Source organism: Pagrus major, chromosome 1 (genome assembly GCF_040436345.1).
Source record: "Pagrus major chromosome 1, Pma_NU_1.0".
NCBI lineage: Eukaryota > Metazoa > Chordata > Actinopteri > Spariformes > Sparidae > Pagrus > Pagrus major.
Genome location: NC_133215.1, coordinates 32,522,499 through 32,544,747, shown reverse-complemented (window position 1 = coordinate 32,544,747; position 22,249 = coordinate 32,522,499). Strand labels below are relative to the sequence as shown.

Sequence of the window (22,249 nt, the reverse complement as noted above, 5' to 3'; positions counted from 1 at the left end):
GAAACTGAGTGACACTGACCTGGTGTGATGGAGTGGGGATGTTACTGAGGTCTCTGTTACTTCCTCTGTACTGTACCTTCATTTGCTTCATTTTTCATAAACATAAAAACAGCAAGAAGGGATGGATGATGATAACTAAAAAAATTCAAACTGACTGGTTGAGAACTGATGTTTAGTCAAACAGCATGTAAATCAAATAACAGGACTGATGATGACAGACAAGTGACACATCCTACCAAATGTCTAAAAGTAAAACATTAGTTTTTGGCTGTTTGATGTTTGTGTTGTCATTCTGGCCTTGAGATTTAGATCTCAAGACTAAAATAAAATGTTCTGGTAGTCCAAAGCTGGCAATCATATCATGTACTCAAGTTCATGCTTCTCAAACGAGCCACTACACGCTGGCAGAAACTGCCCAGCGCTCGATTCTGCCTGCGAGGGGTTCGGAGGAGTCGCCGCATGTCCATCCCCTCAGAGGGGGTCAGAGTGCTGCAGGAGAACCCAGCTACGCTGCCTCTATCACCCACAGCCTCCTCTCCCAGTGGGCCCCTGAAAGCCACGGTCCAGTGGCCAAATGGAGCCAGGGAATGACTGGGAAGGGGGAGGGTGGTTTGAGGCCTCTCCACCGACCCCTGCAGGGGGGTGAGGGAAGGACGTGGAGCAGAAGGAGAGGATGGGAGGGGAGGGTCCAGGTCTGGAGGATGGAGGGGGTCGTGACAGTCACAGCACAGGATGCATGCAAGTAGGGATCTGAGACATGCAGAGGGATGTGCACAAACATAAACACATGTACTGACACAGCCACAGAAAACAAGAGTGACAAAAAATATTGTACAAAATGCAAATGATATGCATTAATGTACAGTTTGCACTGTAACCAAACGAATGCCAATACAACTGTTCAATCTGAACAATATTGTGTTCATTGTGTCAACTTTTTGATATACAAAATTGTCATTATACAGCAAGTGATTGTAAATATATGCAAACAAATGCAAAGAAAGGCAGGAAATCTGAAGATTACCAATGGATTATTGGAAACTAGTGTGAAGCAGTGTACAGTACAGGCAACATGTAGGCATATCAAGCAGGAAGAAAGAGTTGAAAAACATCGGTAATAAATGAGGATAATGAGAGTTCAATGTGTTTTCGTTCTGCTGTAAGTACTCATTCACTTCTATAAGCTATAATCAAATTGTCTTGAAGCAGATGTGAGAGTATCCACTGAATGCAGATATTAATATCCCAGTCTGGGCGAAGACTGACCTGAGGCCTGACTTTCTCCTACATCTCTAGATTACTAATTCATACCCGGCCTCTCTAAAAACTGACACCTGACTGAATTATAGATGAGCTACATTGCAGGCCCTCTAAAATGGTCTGACCAGTTTTAATAAATGGACGCTTTTTTGTATTCAAACTTGTTTTTTGTCTGATCACAGCCTTAGAACTAAGACGCATGCTCGCTTATTCCTAACAACTGATGTGATATCAGCCTCCGCACAGCCAGAGGAACGCTGTTTATTTAATGCTCCTGCATCCATATGATCTTCCATATTGTTTCATAAATTCTTGGAGGCGTACTGCATATTAAGAGCCCACCTCATATGGAAGTATGATGGATGGACGGACGGACGGATGGACGCTTCATTGATCCTGAGGGAAATTTAGACATCCAGTAGCTTATACAACACATACAGAGCACAAATGCAAAAATATAATAAAGAGTATAAAAAAGAAAATGTAAACAAGAATTTGAAGAGTATGAACAGAATATAAGGATATAAAACACAATAAAAACACACACAGCAATGAGGTGAGTCTAGCCACCAGAACTATTAACTTTCCTGCTACAGTATGTGCAAACTGAGGGGGTTTAACAGTGCATGTGTTGCAGATTAAAGTGATTAAAGTTAAAAAGGAATATTGCAGGAATAAACTAATACTGATGATGTAAATTAAATGCAAATTTGAGAAATAAATATTTAAAGAAATAAAGCAATTGTGTGTGTGCTGCATATAGAAATTAACAGGAACAATAAATATTAGTAGGAACAAAAAAGTAATTATCAAACAAAGTGATTTGTGTGGCTAATATAGCCAGTAACTGACAGCATATAGCTAGTAACTGACAGCATATAGCCAGTAACTGACAGCATATAGCTAGTAACTGACAGCATATAGCCAGTAACTGACAGCATATAGCTAGTAACTGACAGCATATAGCCAGTAACTGACAGCATATAGCTAGTAACTGACAGCATATAGCTAGTAACTGACAGCATATAGCCAGTAACTGACAGCATATAGCTAGTAACTGACAGCATATAGCTAGTAACTGACAGCATATAGCCAGTAACTGACACTGTCATTAGGAACAATCATCTGCATCTAACTTTGTGACAGCCATTGGGGGAAGGCCAGACACTGTTTCAGCATGACAGTGGGCTGTGAAGAAATGGTTTTCCGAGTTTGGTGTGGAAGACCTCGACTGGCCTGCACAGAGCTCTGACCTCAACCTCATCCAGCCATCTACCAGCTTTAAGCATGAGGTGGTCTTACCAACCAACATCGTTGGCTAACTGTGCTCTTCTGGCTGAGTGGTAGCCATTTCCTACAGCCAGGTTCCAACATCAGAAAGCAGAAGACTGAAGCGGCATGTTATTTACTATGCATCTGAAACAAGCTATTCACCTATAGGTCTCTCTCTCTCTCCCTCTCTTGCTCACCTCTGACTCTGAAAAGTGTGTCAAAGGCCGCCGTGTTGCTATGCTTTTATAACGCTCTGTTTGGATTGATCTGTGGTAAGGCCATAAAGAACGGGGCCCTCTCTCCTCCTCCTCACAGACCTCAATACATTAGCCAGCTAATAAGCTGCACTACATCACCACCTGGCCCACTGAGGACCACTGGGATAGGGTCGTTTGTCCCTGTCAGCACACTGCTACTGGTCAGCCGGGGATGTGTGTGTGTGTGTGTGTGTGTGTGTGTGTGTGTGTGCGTGTGCGTGTATGGTGTGCGTGTGGGTGGGAGTGTGTGGGAGTGTGTGGGCACATAGAGGGAACATGGACATTTTTTTACTTTGCTGTTAAGTGTGATGTTTAGTTTTAGTTTAGGTGTTATTCAATTTTGAATCACAGTATTTATATTTTTGTTCGCAAAAAAATATCTTCTGTATAAAAATGACATTCATTTATTATGACATTCCTCAGCAAATACAAAGTTGAGATGACTTCAGATTTGTCAAATTCATTCTCATATTATGCTGCATGAGCAAAAAGTTGATAGTTTTTAGTTTACAAAAGTGCTATTAAAACACCTAATTTTCATTTTTGGCCAATTATTGTTTCACTTCGATAAAGTTGGGGGACAGACTATAAAAAGAAAGGTTCAGATTGAACTGTATACAGGTAAAGCTCCAAACACTCCTGGACCCAACATGGCCCATAATGCAACACAATTGCATCTTTTATGAGACCCATCCTGTCTCCTAAACATTCTCCATGCTCCCTGTTTGTCATGTATGTTTTGTGTTCAAACTTGTCCTCAGCACCAAGTTCAGATAACCCCGATTTCATCATCAGGGTTGTTTTCTCATATGAAACTGTTTTCACAGGCTAAGGAGGAATCCTCATGAAGAGCAAAATATTATTTATGTATAAAGTCAGTAGAGTGGCCCTTAAACCATAAATATGATGACTTTGAGAGCAGGTAAGATAGTACCAGATATTCCCATGTAAATGAGCTATCTGCACCTCAAAACTCAGCAGGAGGATTCAAGTGTCACATTGTGTCATTGAGTATCCACCCTGCTTAAGTGTCCTTGAGCAAGATGCTGTATTCCTGTTCCAGCTGACCTTCCTTTGGCGGTTGCTAGCAAAAACAAAAAATAACTTCCCTACAGAGATCAATAAGAAACTGTCTGCAGTTGCTACCATTAAAAAGTTTTTGTAGTGTTCTGTTGACTTAAACAAGTGGGGATTCAGGGATTCTGTCCTGGGGATCCAGGCCCAGTTGTTCAGTGAGAAGATGGACCGTCTGCCATCATCAGTAAATTTATCATTTTGGATCTATGGACCTTTACCTGGACTCCCTCGTGTCTCCAGCTACAGTGTGTCTCCTGCGCTTCAACTCCTCAGAGAAACGTCTCTTTCCTGCCGATCTCCTCCTGTCCTCCTCTCCATTCACCCCCCACGAGATCCTCCTGTCCTTTTTTTCCTCCTCTAATGACTTAGATCTGAGTTCAGTTTGTTTGGATTTGCACCATTCATTGTATGCATCCGTACATTTGTGTGTGGGTAAGGACAGAGGAGACAGAGCATGCAGAAGAACAGAAGCATGCAGCAGTTGGCATGCAGAAATAAAACAGAAAGACACACAGTGATTACCATGCATTAAAAAACATTTAGAACATTTAGAATTATTACCAACAAAGTGAACTGACTGGATGTGAATGGATGACTGTAAATACAATATGAACCCATAAAATTTAAACTGAACATATGACCACATGAGGACTGACCTGAGTCTTCCCCCGGGTCGTTCTGATTGGATAGACATGTAGCTAGTGCTACTGAGGCGGGAGGCACTGCTGGCATGGGAGAGGGCCGACACATCACTCATATCACTGTCTGATGATCTGGCCGACATGTTGTCACTGCTACGCCTCTGTTCTGCATACATCTACACACAGAGACAGAGAGGAGGGAGATAAATGGTTTTGCTCAAACTGATGATATAAAAATAGACAGTTATGTCATTTAACAAGTGCAGGAGGAGAAAATCTGAAGGATGACAGTGAAACATGGACGCTGACCTCCCGTTTGATCTTGAGGTCCGTCTCAGGGTCGTGGGATGCTGAAGGCCGGTAGGGATATACTTTCATCGGCAGCTGTCGGGCTCGTTCCTCTACTGCAAGAGCTGAGGCAAGAGAGACACACAAAGAGTAAGATGTGAAGAAAATGGACAAAGACAGAGAAAGGTAGCAAAAGAAAACAAAAAAAACCCTGCAAAAATAGTTTAAGGATGCAGGGTCTGGTTTCTGACACTAGATGGACCATGATGTGCATTGATAGTACATCAAGTGCCCTCATGATGGATGTTAGGAGGGTCGGATAGAAATGCTTCTAAAATCAACATGGGAACAAATTTGCTTCTAATTTGGGTTTGTCAAACAGGAAAGAGTCAGAGAGAGATGTTTACAGTAACTAACAACTACACCTGAAAAATGATTGTATATCAAGATTCTCTGTACATTAAACCCCACCCATCTGGCAGCAACGTCAGCTAAAAGAAGTATTGTAAAATATTTTAAAATGCTGTTCAACCCAGGACTGCTGGGAAGGGTTTGGGGATACCATATACCCCAAGCTCTACATGGTTGTGAGGCACAGATGAATTTAGAGTTTGAGCAATTCATTTAAAAACAGCCTTCTAATGTCAAACTCGGCACACCCATCAATCTACACAGTGAAGCTCAAAAATCCAACTGTAGGAACAAGAAGAAAAACACATTTCTGAATACAGGGGAGTCTCAGCTCTCTATCAGGAAGACTAAATATAATTTTCAGTTAGTAACACAGCATTATCATCGTTATTCACCCATGTCTTTATTGGCTCACCCCACTTCAGAAAACAAACCCACATCCTTGCATTCAACATACCTTGCTCTACGCTGCTGCTTTTTGCAGGGAGCTGAGGCAGCTGCCTGCCCCTGCGACCTGATGAAGGAGTCCCTGTTGGAGAGGGGCTGCCATGAGGTTGTGCTCTGACGGACAGGAACATGAAGACACAAGACGGAAGAGGGGAGACAGGAGAGGAGATATAAAAACATATTATTAGAACTTAATTTGTCACTGATTGAAGTGAAGCCCAAAATTGCATCAAATAAACTGATGGAGGAGTATTGATGGTCAAAAGTCAGGTTCGGAGAGGTAGAGGTCAGAATAATCACAGAAGGTACAGGAGAAGTACAAAACAAGAAGTGGCACTGAGTGTGTTTACAGACTGTATGCACAGTATTGTTCATATATCTGTTGAGATGGTACATTTATACCATCAAATTTTACAGTGCTATCCACAGCTATGTACCAGATCTTACTCCACATTTACATAAAGCTAACGTAAACCACTATTGAACAGTATCAAATCATATCCATATAAATGGATATCTTACCTCTTGGAATTAAGCTGTAACATCCTTTTGGCCTAGCTATACATGACATTTACATGTTGCACATACATTATTATCACACTCAGTGTGACACAGAGGAAGTCAACACACAGGGGGGTAGAGGGGTAGTGCTGACAGTAGCATGCACCTGTCTAGCCATGGCGAGTTTGGGCAGGACCCAGCCAGGCCTGTCTGGCCAAAGGGCCTCAGCGGGCCCCCTCTCCCCCTACTGCCCCTCAGGATAGAGGTGGGCTGGATTCGACTGCCGTCAGCAAATACCAGGAAATGAAAATATAAAAACTTAAAAATGCAACAAAATTAAATCAAATGAAAACAACATAACATATAACTTCAGGGCTCTGTTTAGGCTCTGAACAGGTCATTAAGGAAAACAGTGTGCAGACGCCAGGCAACACATCATCAATCAAATACAGCTGGTGCACGACATCAAAATACAAGGAAACGTCTTCATCATTTTCTAAGTGCAGTTGCTAAGGTGAGCACAGATATGTTTTCTGAGGCAAAATAGAACTATGCTCTCACAGTATTGTTAAAGCAATAGATTGACAATCTGGAAAAATGTGCTTTCTTGCAGAGATTTAGAAGAGTTCATGTCTGTATGGTAAATATGAGGCTGTATTGAGTGGTTGGTTAGCTTAGCTTAGCTTAGCTTAGCATAAAGACTGGACAAGAAAGGATTTTCAACATTTCTTTACTAGCCATTGACTAGTTGCTATGTAAAGATATTGTGGGGTAATGGTGTCCTGCACAGACAATGACATCACAGTCCCTCAGTGTGTGTTTCTGTGTGTGATGTTAGTGCATGTGAACTACAAGCGGCTCCAACTTGACTCGGAACCTGCTGGTTGTTCTTCTTCTCAATGTGTAAGTACGTTGATATACATAATATTACATGTCCATTAGTGACCGGCTCGAGTAGACATGATACCTAACTAGTTGTTACCAATATTATGAATTTGTACGGCAAATGTTGCACTCGCTAGATGTTGCTGAATGTTGTATATGGCACCTTTAATTAAGGGCCGGATGCCTCTAGCAAACATGCTAAGCTAAGCTGCTGGCGGTGGCTCCATACTTAATGTAGAGTATTGGGGGTGAATGTAGTTTAACTTCAACCAGCACCCACAACATTTAAGCACCCAGAAACAGCAAAAGTGTCAGAAAATTTCCATTAACATGGAGATAAAAAATAAATACAGGGTTGTAAGTTGTAGTGTGTTCCTGCATGGTGTTATGATTTACTATTTTATTTTCAGCTAGCTTTCAAGGCTACATGTTCCACGAAAAAAAAGAGAGATTTCAGCTTTGCCAACCAGTTACAGATGGTCAGATATCACCCCACAAGAGAGACAGAAAAAAGTGATAGTAATGTGAAACGATGAAATAAGTGAGTGAGTGAGTGAGTGAGTGAGTGAGTGAATGAATGAATGATCTCACCTGTCCCCCTCCAGGCTTTTTTTGACGCCCCTCTGACAGTTCGGACTTGATGAATTGCTACACTGTCTGTTTCGGCAAACAACAACCACAGAGAGAGAGAGAGGAAGAAAAAACAAACACGATATGGAGAATGACGACCCACAGAATGGAAAAACTGAATATTGACCGATGTGTTGGATATAATGTAAGAGGCTCAACTGAGACTTTGGTTTGGTTTTTGTGGTTTGTTAAAGTAACATAGCTGAGAATTGCACATTCCGTAAACTTTTTTTCTCACCAGCAACAATGTTACAGTAAAGAAAGTGCTCTCAAGCCAGAGAGAAGGGGAAATTCATACAGGCGCTGAGCAGAAAGAGCAGGTGCAGCAGAATAAAGGAGGGATTACACAGTCTTAGACCACAAATATTTACAGGGAACGAGAAAGAAACTGTGCTGATCACAAGATCTCTGTGACGCTACCATCCACAGGACGAGCTCTAGGCTACAGAACAGGCGTTAAGGTACAAGCAGGCAAGCAGAGCTGTAGCATGGTGTTTTAAGAGGCGTGGACAGTAGGAGGGCAGGCCCGGTATACCTGTCGTCCTCAGGGGCCACATGTTCTACTAAGATCCTGGGGCTTGGGGGAGTCTTGCGGGGCAAAGAGTTGAAGCACCTAGAGGGGTGTAAGGGTGGGAGTAGGAGCATCCCACGGCAGAAACACCAGGGAGAGGTTGTTAGTGAGTAAAGGGACAGCAAAGGCTTTGAAACTGTGAATTGTCTTTAAAATATCAGGGCATAGTATCAGTCAAAAGATTCCCCTTGATTTGATTTGTCATATATTTTGAACCATGTTAGAAATCTGAGCATTACAAGCATTTATACCATGGTCTGGGTGAATACTTGATTGTAATTGGTTAACTCCTGAACTACATGTATGGACAGCTATGAATTTAGTCCTTGTTCAGTCCTTCAGTGCACAATCCTTTGAACACCACATAATGACGCCTGTCACACACAAGCTTCAAGAAGTGGCCCTTACTGTCTCTTTGAACTGGTATCAAGCAATCTTTCACATCTCATCTGCTATTCAACTACAGGTTGCGGCAGCAAATGTACTATCGTTTTTGAAAATCTTGATATTGATTTGGGGACAATGACATGGCTAGCTAGCTAATCTTGTTGTTAAAAAAGAAAACAAAGAATTATGTTTACTGTTTTATTTGTCAACCGTACACAAAGTAATTGACTAAAGCTTGCTAGCACAAAGTTATTTTTCTGGCTAATATCTGAGCCAAAGGGTGCTATGAGCTGAGCGGACTAGTTTATCTCCTGTCGTCCTCCTATCTTAGGTTTGTCTCGTCTACCTTTTAGGATTGTAGTCCTAAACACGTGCATGAAACCAAGCAGGCAAGACAAAAAAGTAACATTTGTAGTGCAGCATAAAATTTGGTTTCCCTCTCGACCCTCCAGTTCAGTGTAGGTTGTAGATCAGCTTAGCTGATTGTTGCAGCTAACAGTCACACACTCAGGCACTGCCAGAGAAACTGAGGTATTGCTTTTGAAAAACCTTAGCTTGTCTTTAATTTTTTTTTGCTTTGGAAAAGTGACATTGGTATAACCAGGATACTGCCCAATGAGCTCTCCATTATCAGGAATGAATACCTCGTCTGGCATTATCCCTTACTTACTGTACGAACAAGCTAACAAAGTACTAAATGTACTGGAAACTGACTCACATAATGCTGTTTATATCTTCATTTTAAGGCATAGTTTGGGGATACATTTGGTGAAAAACACTTAAAGGAACTTGGGGCAGGATTTGTGAAAAAATAAACATGCATTTTAAGTTTTTTAATGCTAATGGGTGATGAAGCGTTCAAAACCAAAAAGAATGAGCCCACCCACGTATCTCTCCATTGCCTTGAACAGGCTGTGTGCTGCTTAATGTACTGCAATTCGGTGTCCGAATTTCCCGCGCAGTCCTGCGGACGTGACGTCCGATGACGCTGAATGCGTGTCCTCGACGGCTTTCGACTTGGATACGTGAAGAAGACAAGTGCGGTGGACCCAAACTAGTGTCTGGGTAGTAATGGATTCTGCTACGGCCAGCAAACGACCCACCACCACACAAAGTCCACTAAAAAGTCATACTAAGAAGAAAACAAAGGTTTTATCAGCGGCATGTCGTGAGTCCAAACGAAATTAGGACCAAAGCCGGGCTGGCACCCGAGTACACATCGGATATGCGTTCGGCTCATGGAGGCAGCTTCAACTTGAATCGGGACTGAAAACAGATGCTGACATGGCTCATTTCCTAGTAACCAGGTAAGAAAACATTACAGGTCATGTTTAGAGCTTGATTTGAAAATCATATGAGATCACCGAGGACTCGGAGTGACCTAACGTGCAAAGTAGCGTTAGCTGCAAACATGTAACTTAGTCCACCGCTGTGTAACACTGAATACTTACAGACTGCGCATTTTCCACGGTCCTTTAGTCTGAAACCGAATAGTTAGAAATATGTCCCTTTTATATATGGGACCGAAAGCCCAACCTGTTATCTGGGAGGTGATGTGAGCAGCTGGATGTAGCCACAGGCTAATGGTTTGTTTGTGTCTGTGTAGCAACATTAGCCGCTAACACACAGCAATCCCGTACCAGAGACGATATTTCTGGCCCAGAAATATGCATCAACCGTAACGGTAAATCGCCGCGCTTGTGTGTCGCTACACACAGCGAGCCGGCTTCCCGGCTGCTTCATGTGTGTAGGGGATAAGGCATCAGCTGCACTGCTGTGAAGAGTTCATACGTGCTCCCGGAAACCGGCTTGTCTGATGGCTGCAGTTACCCTAACGGCCGCAACGGCCATCGTGTCACTATTGAGTCTTATTTCTTGATCCTGCCCCAAGTCCCTTTAATTGTTTTTTGTTGGGAGTCAGTTGAGACAATCAATAGCCAGATAATGGTTAGCTTAGCTTAGCATAAAAGTTTTTTAAAAAAGGGGGAAACAGAGAGACCTGGTTCTGTCTTTAATTGTTTAATCTGTACAAAAACTGAAGGGTAAAATGGTATTGCTCCTCACCTAACTCTTAATAATTATTATTATTATATATAATTATTAATGACTGACTGAAAACAAGCTAACCTTTCTGGGATTTATACCCATGTGTTGGCTCTGTTACCTTGTCTGTCATTACTGAGACTGCCTCCACTAGTATTCTGTGCCGAACACTGCTGCCTTATTTTCTTACTTTGAAATAATTAAAGATATTTCACAGATTTCAAATTCAAACAGCTGAGATGATTTTCTTTTTAATGGAAGTGTGCAATGGAAAAAACTGATTCATGTATGAAAAGGACACATGATATGAGCTGTAATGCAGACATGCAGCATCATAAACCCAAAATGTTGGATGATTCAATCATGCAGTCAAAAAAAATGTATTTTAAAGCTGCACTGAAGACGTTTCAGCTGTCTGCCATCATGGTTCTGTTTCTCATCTTAAAAATAAGATATCAGAATTAAATTTACTTGATTCATGAACTGAATTCAAAATCTTTTTATACCTGTCTCTTTCAGGGGAGTGGAAATTGTTGTCTGGTCTCAGACAGGTGGTGCTGGCACTCCTCACTCTGTCCAACGACGGCTGCAGGTCGCTGCACAGCCACAACATGGCAGCAGAGAGAGAAATAAAGAAGAGAAAGAAGCAGAGATGGAGGCGAGATGTACAAGGACAGAGGATGGGAGCAGAGGTGTCAAGAAGGAGAGGTTGTGAATAATGTGAGAGAACCAAAGGATGATGAGTGGGAGGAAGATAAAAGAAAATAGAGAGAAAGTGAGAAAAAGGAGGATAACGTGAGGTGTAGTTAAGAAAAAGGAGGCAGAAAGGAGACAGAGGACAGGAGGGAGAGACAAAGAGAGAATAAGGAAGGCCATCAGACAGTGCAGTAACATGTAATGGCTCTGATGCTGTATCTCAATTTATCCATCCAGTCATTCCTCGCGGCCAAACACTGTGAGACCACTCAGATGGAAGGTTGGTGAGTTGCCATGGGAACCATGTCTAAGTAGGAGAGGGGACTGCTTTATGCGTGTGTGAGTGTGTGAGGGGGTGAACGAGTGAGGAGCCAGTGTTCAGGTTTACTCTGCCCTGCATACACTCACAGCTGTATGTTTGTCACGTCATGCTGCTCTGTGACTTTCAACAGATGGTTGGTTCCGTGCCATCGCAAGACACTGCATATTATGTTTTCAGGCCAAATGCCTCACATGGATGGCAGCAAGGGCTTAGGAGCTGAGTGGTTGTTTAATGCTCTGCCAATACATGCTAAAGCCTCTGCTGCACATTGTTACCGGAGAAAGGGAGACAGAATGAGTTGTGGGCGGAGGGAGAACGAGGGAGGAGATGGCGCGCTCTTACCTAACAGTGACCTCATCAGTGAACCTGAGCACACGGTGTGTGAGGATGCTACGAGGCATGGAGCTGCCCCCTTCTATCCTGTGGGGAGGCTTGTTCTTTAGGCATGCAGGGAGGGTGGAGCTGTATGTCAGAGCCCCGCCCATGAGAGGCGGGGAAAGAAACCACATGCAAAGAAAGGCAAAGGAAAACAAAAATGACACATGCAACTGACAGAAAGAAACAGCGACACAGTAGGTGGAGGGGAAGAAAACACATGCATGAGACCAAGCAGGCAAGATGAATAAGCAACATTTACAGTGCAACATCCTCTCAACCCTCCGCTTCACAGTTTAAGTTGTAGCTCAGTAGAGTTTCCTCCAAAAATATGAGACTGCGCAGTTCACTCATTGAACACATGAGATGAACTGCTTCCTGTCTGTGACCTCAGAATGAGGACTTCATTATGTAAGAGTGTGGAGCCTCTTGCCTCCCTGTGGATTGACCCCACACTTATATGGGGAGATTACATGTAATGCTGATTATATAACACAATCTACAGATCTAAAGCCGTGGAGGCAGCACGTGGCGAGAAAACCAAGCTACAGTGGATCTATAGAATGTATAGGAGTGCCATGAAGGGATTAGAGCAGAACAGAGAAATGGAGGAAACTGCTTATACAGAAGGTCTGGTGGTTATGAGGCTTTGAGTTTTAATGCTGGTTCAGAGGTAGAGACAAAGAGAAAAGGTGATGCTACATGTGTATATGAACTGATGTGATATGGTACAAATTAGGAAGCCAGGATCAACATCTGATAAATATATAAAAGGACAGAACTGGTGGTTTTACTTGTTTTAGCCCATCAACTGCAACTCACATATTCTTTACATTGAGTTGACTCTTTCCAAACCATTCAATATGTTTTAGACCAATGTCCAGGTAGTCATCACTACAGGGTACTCCAGCACCTTAGTGTTGCATTTCCATAAAGTTAACACTCGCAAGAGACACATTCTATAAAGAATCTTAAAAAAGGTGAAGCAGAGGCCGAGAAATCCTAAACTTTAGTCCCTAATGTGGGTCAAACTCCAAAAGCCCTGGATCCTTCACTACCAATAATCCTATTAGTATAATGTTACTTGTCATACTAGTAAATGCCCAGGCTTTCTGGTCTAATTAAATCATTTGTAGTCTCTAAACCCAGCCCAGATAACCCTGATGACATGAGGTCATTTTCTCCGGCCTAACCAAGGAGACATTATGCTTTACAAGCTTTGTACTAGGCCCTATGTCAAAATTGACGTCTCATGTACAGGATGAGGGGCCGTCTTAAAAACTCTACAGCCATGCTAGCAGCTCTTTGAGGCGTTACAGGTGCTCGAGCTAAATGCCAACAATGACAGTATTAACATCTTGATGTTTTTCAGGTGTAATGTCTACCTAGGGGTGGGCTGTATGCCGCTGTCATCACCATCATCGGTGTCACTTTCTGCTACAACATGGATTTACCGTAATACGATTTTTAGCATATTAAAAATAATGTGGCAGCGACAACAAGCAATTAAAGGGCTTAACATGTAACGTAAAAAGCAGGATGCACTTTGAAACTGAAACATCTATTGTAACACGCTGGAGCACTGTTGGAGTATATAGTACAGTCAAGACAAATTGTGAAACATTTAGCCTCAGGAAACTGTTTTTCACGTGGCTCTTTGCGTAACTTACTACTACAACGCAGCTCAGCTGGCTCTGTTGTCAGCTCCATGATCCTCACCAGTATATGTGTTTGTTGCTGCTGTATCTGAATGTAGATAGACAGGCCCTGTGGCACACTGTTGTACTTACTCCTATAAATATTCTTTGGGACTTCAAACTCTGAGAATGAATCACATTACATTACTAATTAACTTACATTATCAGACAGGCTACTCCCTTCAAAACACACGCATGCCTTATTTTAATTACTATTTGAAGCCGATAAACACATAGGTTTTGTTTTTAAACAAAAAACTCTTTTTCTTTAGAAAGGTTCCCTTACACTGCCAATAGAGTGAAAGAGATAGAATCATGTTTGAGTGGAGAATCCCTTTTAATCCCCTATACATTTTTGGTCATATTGCCTGGCCCTATGTTTACCTAATTCTCCATCACCAACACGCATGCTGCCAATTAGGACTAAACACAAAGAACAACTGAGGCTGATGGGAATGTCGGTAGTTTTGCAGGTATTTGGTTCAAACCCAAAACTGGCCCAGTTAAATGTTGTTTCAATTCATACTATGGTTCTGAGACATTTAATGCAAAACTACAAATATCAACCTCACGGTGGAAGAAGTCAGTAGGATTGATCCTGTAGGAACCATGGGGAACCAAGGAATCAACAATGTCTGTACAAAAATTCATGGAATCCATCTAGATTTTAGATGTTTCGGTCTGAACCAACATGGTGGAACGACTGATTAACCTAGAGTTGGTTGGTCTATTTGGTGCCACGCCACTACCCTGATTAGTGACCGACTCGAGCTGAAATGCAACGGTGATCATCAATGTCTTTAAATAAGGTTTCCTTGTTGTGTTCTAGGTTGCTTGATATACCTGACTGAGATTCAGCTATCAATGAAAAACAATGACCAAAATGTCTTTTTTCCCCACAGTGTCCATGTTTGCTCATAGCTTTGATTATCTGACAACAAAGCTTGAGGACACAAAACTTTGGCGCTCTTATATCAAAATCCAGATGGCAGAGCTCCCTCGACTGCACCGATGACTTCCTGTTCTCAACTCATGAATACAAGGTAGAAAATCAGTCGAAAAACATCCAGTATGCTTTGGAAACTATATGTGATTTGTAGTTGTATTATGTTCTACAACATGTAAGAGCACCAGTAAGGTCTTTAAGGATTGTGTAATACAGAAGGAAAAGCAACAAATAGCATCTAGTTAGCTAAAGCGGCACCATGACAAAGCACCTTGGCACACACTCCGAAGCAAGCACAAGCAGCACAGCGGTCTGGGAGACATATGGGCATTTATGGCATCGTGAGAACACTGCCACAACGAAATGACCCAACAACTCCACAAATGAGCCTGGGAAAGCTGGACGGGCACAGAGGAGGGTACTCAAGACTGCCTTTAACGCTAAGCGCTTACCTGTAAATGTCTTTATGGATACCGTTTACTAACAGGGGCATTTTAGGGGGGAGTGTGTTGCTGTATCTACCTATGCCCCTGGTTGTGTGAGTGGAGACCATGCACATAAAGCAAGACAAGAAAAAAAAGTGGAAAAAATAAACAACTGCTGTGAGTGAACACAAAATGCAAAAAAAAAAAGAAAAGATATTAATCAAAAGAGCTTTGCCTTCTTTGAGGTCAGCCACCAAGCAGGTCTGTAATCCCTTCACAGTGATCAGTGTGTGTTTGTGTGTGTGTTTCATGAAACGGTTGTGGTGAGAGACAATAGTCAGACATGATTTTATGAGTGTGCTACAACTACTTGACCCCGATGCGACACTTTTTGTCTTCATGCAGTCGAAAAAAGCAGACACACACTCTAAGGTCGATTCAAGATAATCAACACACACTGTTTGCAGTGAACATATTAACATTAAGTGTGTTAAGATGGACGTGTTAAAGTATAGTGAGGATGGAAATGATGACAAAATGGCATATTTTTATAAAATAAAACTGAATGGTGGTTGTTGTCTTTTCTTGAATTTTTACCTGTTTGTGTGCAGGCACTCGGCACTCCCGCCCCGGATAGACCTGTGCATCTCCAGGACCTCACTGTCATTGCATTGACGATGGGTGAACAAATGAGAAACAACCCGAGAAAACACAACAGAAGAGGATGGCAACTCAGACAGGCAAAGTGAGTTTATGAATGAGAGAAACCAGGAAATCATAATTCTGAGATTTCAATCAAGTCTGCATTGAGCAGTACAGAATGATAGAACAAGCTCAGTATGTTTCAATGACTAGTTTCACACTGTTAGTAGTATTAGTAGATATTAGTCTGGTAATATCACATTACACACATTGGCTAACCAAAACAGGAATCAACCTTTCAAAAATATCAGTAAATATTTTAGTCCATAATCTGATGAAGTGCTGACTGACTGATCCAATATGTGTGCATCTTGTTCTTTAAATTATTTAAAAAATATTATCGCATTTATTTATCTAGTACTGTATATTATGTATATTATACACATCACTTTAGTTGACAAAACACACTGTCATAGCCCCACCCCACTCCTGTGATGATCTTCACAGATCCCAGCAACAGGTTACCTGTCCTCAGAGTACTCGTAGTCCGAGTCACCGGATCGTTGGTGCTCCAGGTGGGAGTCATGGTAGCGGGACGGGGAGTTGTGGCGGTTCTGATGGATCTCGTCCAGACTCCTGATAAAATCAAATATATCAATCAAATATATTAAATCTGAGGGTTTTTTAATATGATATTCATCTCGGCTTGTAGTTATGATGATTAAGTCTGTCCACTCTGTTTTTACTTTTAATATTATCTGATGCAATAAGAATTAATACAGAACAACTGGATTTCATCAGAAAGGCCAAAGCAGATACCCTAATGTTGTTGCTTGGACTCTGGTTCAGTGTCATCGCATACAGGAAACACAACTTCACAATATAACTTATCCAAAAGAAAAATTCAACACTAAATCATTTCTCTCTATGAGATATTTTAGTCACACACTCAAACCATCAGGTGCAATTTGCCTGCAAGTATTATTCACAGACAAAGCGTGCATTTCCCTCACCCTCTTAGCAGAGGTCAGGACAATCACTAATGCTGCCTTTAAGGACACCATTTTCATGTCCACCTGTTCCAGGGGTTCAAAGGGTGCCTGTGAGAACCCCTCCAGGACCGTTGGTAGATCCCATGACGGTGCCATTGACCTTACTGAGGGTAACTTCCTCTACGCCCCCTTCATAAATCGACACACCAGCGGGTGTTGGCCCACTGTGTTGCCGTCAAAACCCACATGGCAAGCTAAAATAGCCGCCAAATGAACCTTTAAGGTTCTTTGCCCTTTTCCAGTAAAACCCTGCTAGAACGACAAGATTGTCGATACAGAGCACTGAAAAGGAATGACATTACCCGGTCTGCACCATTCCTCAGCCACCCGCCACTTGCACTAAAGACCTAGTGGACGGGGCTCTAGCGCTCTTTATTGTATCCATTACATTTTGAGGAAGGCCTACAGCTGTCAGATTGGACCTCTCAGGGGCCAAACCCAAAGAGTCAGTCTCCCTTGGTGAGGGAGAATGCAATGTATGTGACTTCCTGGTTGCACAGTGTTGTTATTAAGCTCACTCCATCCGTCCCGTGCAGCCCGACCCGATGGTGCTAAGAAGGAGTCGTCATCCTCATCGTACTGTTAGCTTTATGCGTGTACTTTAGCTGTGAAGCAGGAAGGTGAGTGCTGTACGAAGCGTAGTATTGCTACTGCTTGGCTAGTTGCTGGGCTAATGTTTAACTAACTTAGGTGTGGCTACGGAGCCTGTGGGGTTTATGACTACCCTCCCGAGCTTTTTGGCTAGCAGGCCTGAGGCAACTAGAATTGCACCTAGCTAGCTGCCACATTTGAGCAGTCCTACAGACCGAACAGCGACCCAGAGCAAAGATGTTGCTGGAGTCTGTGAACAGTTAAGCTAGGCTTCAGAGTAGCTGTTCGGTTATGGGCTTCGGCTTCTGTGAAGCGACAAGAGGTTTTTGACCCAACATTCCCCCATGAGCAAGCAGGGCAGGGGAATTAATCATATTTTCATGTCAACAGCCATAAATAGAGATGCATATTACTTGGTAGTGATTTGACCACAAAATAACCTTATTAAATAGCATAAAGAGAGACTCAACAGGGATCCTCCCTTTAAAAACTGAGATGATAAAAAGTCAGAAATAATTCTATATATTCTCTGTAGTGCATATATATTGTCTGATTCTCACCACGGACATCACACACTCCACCGACAGTTCACCAGGTAATGTTACCTTTGCATGGGTACATGTGCGGGCCGTGACCGAGCCCTGCAGGAGTCCTCTCTGTGAGGAGACACTGAACGGGAGCGATGCTGGACGGCCCGCTGCTGCTCAGGCACAGCCAACGTACTGCCTCGCTCTCTCTCCCTGGAGTTACGCTCTGCACCTACACACACACACACACACACACAGACACACACACACACACAGACACACACAGATCCAGCATGGATACATCCACACGCAAGGGCAAAAAAAACAGAATTCACACATTCATACAAACATGTATAGATACAATACACACACGCAAACAAGCATGGAAACACGCACACACAGAAACACACGCGCACACACACACACGCACACATGCACCAGTCATCAGTGTGGTGTTACTGACTACTACTACAGATGCCATTCTCTTACAGAGTGTAGAACATCACATCAGGATGTTTTACATGTAAATGACCAGCTAGCAAACAGGTTAGCTGGTCATGTGAGCTAGCCTGAGGAGCGGACTGTTTCTGCAATGTCTCTGTCAGACTTGAGATCAGACTAAGACTCTCACTTCTTGTTTTAACCCCCATGGCTTGCCAGAAGAGATAAGACATCAGACTATTAACACTGTGACCAGGGCATCTACAAAGAATAGGTTCCATATAATCCAACAGTACATGGGACAAATTGCTTAATTGTCTTGCTACATACATGTAAACGCTACATAAGAAATTAAATAAAGTTTCAAAGTGGAAGGATTAATTATGTGCTTTCAGGCTCCCAGAAGTAAATGTACAGTTTCTGTTCTGCATAGACAAAGTTAGGTGACAGTCGGAGCTCATCTGAGGCTCTGTTTACATGAAACTCTCCTGAAATCATCAATACAAAACATGAGCAACACTGATAAAAAAAAAAAAGTCAAGGCACAACTTTATGTATATAAAAACTACTACTCCAAAGATGAAATTTGAAAAGAAATGTCCATTCCCCAAGCATCGTCCATAGAGCAGAGTGTAGAGCTTGAGTTTGTTAGAAAACCGGCCAACAGTCTCCACATCAGATGAGCTCCCTGTTGGATTCTGGTTCGACTGTGGATGAATTCAGCGACTGCCGCGTCATGTTTTGGTCTGCAGCAGTTCTTGCTACAGTTATGATTTTGGATCTCTGAATGTTTTTTTCTCTACAGCAGCTGAGGCTCATGGGTATTGCATTATTCAGAGCTCTTTCCCATGGCTAACTAATGGAAAAACATGATTACTTAGAATGTAATGACATAAATTAAACCTATCACAGCCTACTATAAAGTATCTTTACTTCATGACCTTTCTGTGTTGAGGAATAAGGAACAGTTCAACCCAAAATAAAAATACATAATTATCCTTCTAGATTGTTGTGTGAGTTCCTGAGTTTAAGAGATATCGGCCGTAGAGATGTCTGCCTTCTCTGGAATGTAATGGAACTAGATGGCACTCTTTGGGCAGTTTAATGTCAAAAATATTTCTTTCATCCACCAACTGTATCAGTGGGGAGAAGGAAGTGTGCATGTACTCGATGAGGCTCGTGCTTGTATCAGTGCAGGATGTAAACATTAATGGAATCATCCTCAGCTGAGATGTAATGTTAGCTAGCTCAGTGGTAATGCACGACACCGTCTGTGCTGTGATGCGGTTGGGAAAACAGTCTAGGTATATAAATAACACTACAGGTAAGAAAAAAAATGTAGCCGGGACATATTTTTCTGCTTTGCGGTGAACCGTCCCTTGAAAAACAAGGAAGAAAGGCAAAAGGGGGAACCAAACAGTCCTACTCCTACAACTCTACTGGGTCCAGGACGGCATTCCGAAGGGCCGCCATTCCGAACGTTCACTTTCATGTTTCGGAATGCCGGCCCTTAATTATTTTTGAAAAAAGGTCGCCATTCTGAACCTGAAACCCTAACCTTAACCATAACCCGGTCGGAATGGCGGACCGTCGGAATGGCGGTCCTTCGGAACGGGTGTCGCCCCCCAACTCTACTGTGTATGAATTTTAAACCAACAGAGGTATCACATATATATCCATATATATCAGTGTGTAGTGTGCATGCACAACTGCTTTCAATAAGTGTAGTGTAGAAGTCTTACAGTGTTACTGAGCTAAGCGTTTGCATAATAATAAAAATAGTCAGGTTCAGGAAGTGGGAGATTGTGTATACTTTTAAACACAAATTAAATGTCCCAAAGTGGCAAATCATACCCATCTGGCATTTAGAAACGCCAAAATAAAAGGTGTGAACATTTAAGGTCCACATTGATCTGACAGGAAATGAAGTCACAGCAGAAACAGTCAAACAACAAAGCCGTTGTCGTGATTCTGTTGACTAAAAGAACACGTATTCAGCCTCTACTGTACATTTTCAGTGTCCTTTCAGTGAAGTAAGCAACTTCCAGACAGGACTAGAAGCATGCAGGAGAATGGCAGGAACAGCAGTGAACAAGTGTAGCTCTACAGTCTAACATGCACTCAGTGCTTCAGTGTGTCTAGCCCAGCAGAAGAGGAGAAACTGTTCACTGCAGCCTCAGTGAAGGAGTACAGCGCACTGCTAAACTGCAGCACTATAAAGGCTGTATTCTACAACAATACAATGCAAAATCTGCAGTCCAGCAGCAAAATGATGAATTGAAAAAGTCTTTTGCTGATACAGCAAAGATTAATTACTTCAATTTGGGTGCAATTCGTTCTAAAACATCCAGCGGAGCCTAAAGGAGGCTGGAAGGTTTGGGAGAGACAGATGGAGGGAGGATGCAAAGAAGACGCTCTCTCACCCAGTGCTGGACGCCGACAGGCTAATACAAGGAAATGCTCAGTAACCATGCCCCCCACCCACCTTTAGTCACTACCATCAAACCATCATCAAACTCTGTATCAATGATGCGATGAGACCCTGCACACACATACACAACACATACACACAGGACAGCATAAGGTTGAGAGGTTCTGTTGTCTGTTGTCTCACACTGAGAGACACTAAAGAGAAACTCAGTAAAGGAAAGGTTAGCAAACACACGCTCACACAAAGAAACCTGTTCAAAACAGGGATTAAGTCATACATACACACACATATTTGGATATACTTAGCCTGTAAAGATAACATATATAACCAGACATACTCTGTAGTTTCTTGCTGGGGCTGTCTCCATGGACGTGTCTGCGTGGGAGGTACGGGGAGGGCTGGGGCAGAGGTATAGAGGACACGTCATGTGTCTGGAGTTTATACAAATGAGGAATATCGTCCAGCAGAGCCGTCTCCAACTCTATCAAGATCTAAGAGAGGACAGAGAGGGAGAGGGTGGAGGAGGCAGAAGAGTGAGTGGAAGGGAAACAGAAACAGGCTCTTTCTGAGGTGTTTGGCTTGTTGGGTTGTAGGCGTCGACAAAATGAGCTTCCAATCCTGCAAAGGGCAGGGTTCTCATACATTTTACAACAACTACATTTTGAAACTTTTCCATAATTGTCAATAACATCCTAACCCATATCCATTATTGTATTTAAGTATTTTAAAATAGGTAGGCCTAGGCCTTAATACTGACCACAGGATGCTGGTAGAGGCAATATTATTATCTGGCCTGACTGTGGCAGATGTGAAATATGTGCAGATGTTGGCAATCTGTTTTTGTGTTGTTTAACTCAGTGCTTTCTTTAGTGTGGCTGACCAGAGCTGCTTCCCCGTGTTGCTAACATCAAATGTTTTGGTGCTTGGTTCAGAGCCTATCCAGCACAGCCAGGATCTGCTTCTCTTTAACCACCTAATTTAATTGTCGTTCGAACACACATATCCCACTGCCAGTGTTTTTTATCATGTGACACTAGTGATGTTTCAGCAGTCATGCAGCATGTTACATGAGCAATACAATGAAAATATTAACACATGTTTTGGGATTTTTATGAACATATTTTTATGTTAAGTAGCCAAATCAAAGTATATTCAAAACTTTAAAAACTTTTAGGCCTTTTATTAATTGTAGAACTTATATAAATAATTTTGGTCGCCTGAGGAGTTAATATGAGCCAACCACAGATTAGAGATTAGACTAATTCTGTGTCGTAGAAAGATAATTTCTTCTTTCCTTTCCCATTCTGACCACTTGTGTGGTCCCTCGTTGACACGCCCTGCCTGTCTCCTGTTGGGGCTACCAGTTGTGGTGCCGGGTGACTGGGTGGGCGAGCCCACGCTCACCTCCCCTGAGGCCCAGTCTGGCCTCGCTCC

The 22,249-nt window shown here is 42.5% G+C and overlaps 1 protein-coding gene across 2 annotated transcripts in view; it reads right to left on the bottom strand.

Annotated features, from left to right (window-relative positions):
- Positions 1-22,249, bottom strand: part of LOC141003712 (regulating synaptic membrane exocytosis protein 1-like) — a 92,123-nt gene that overhangs the window by 11,637 nt on the left and 58,237 nt on the right. The window contains exons 13-26 of one of the 2 annotated variants that reach the window (XM_073475156.1): positions 21,153-21,306; positions 18,022-18,175; positions 16,299-16,409; positions 15,729-15,791; positions 15,159-15,236; positions 12,031-12,150; positions 11,177-11,266; positions 8,205-8,282; positions 7,631-7,696; positions 6,321-6,434; positions 5,664-5,767; positions 4,817-4,920; positions 4,523-4,683; positions 4,085-4,237 (exon numbers count right to left, since the gene is read on the bottom strand). In XM_073475156.1, the coding sequence (XP_073331257.1) occupies positions 4,085-4,237; positions 4,523-4,683; positions 4,817-4,920; positions 5,664-5,767; positions 6,321-6,434; positions 7,631-7,696; positions 8,205-8,282; positions 11,177-11,266; positions 12,031-12,150; positions 15,159-15,236; positions 15,729-15,791; positions 16,299-16,409; positions 18,022-18,175; positions 21,153-21,306 (1,550 nt within the window). Of the gene's footprint in view, positions 1-155; positions 751-4,084; positions 4,238-4,522; positions 4,684-4,816; positions 4,921-5,663; positions 5,768-6,320; positions 6,435-7,630; positions 7,697-8,204; positions 8,283-11,176; positions 11,267-12,030; positions 12,151-15,158; positions 15,237-15,728; positions 15,792-16,298; positions 16,410-18,021; positions 18,176-21,152; positions 21,307-22,249 lie in introns of those variants that run through there. The other variant, XM_073475147.1, reaches the window with a different exon arrangement.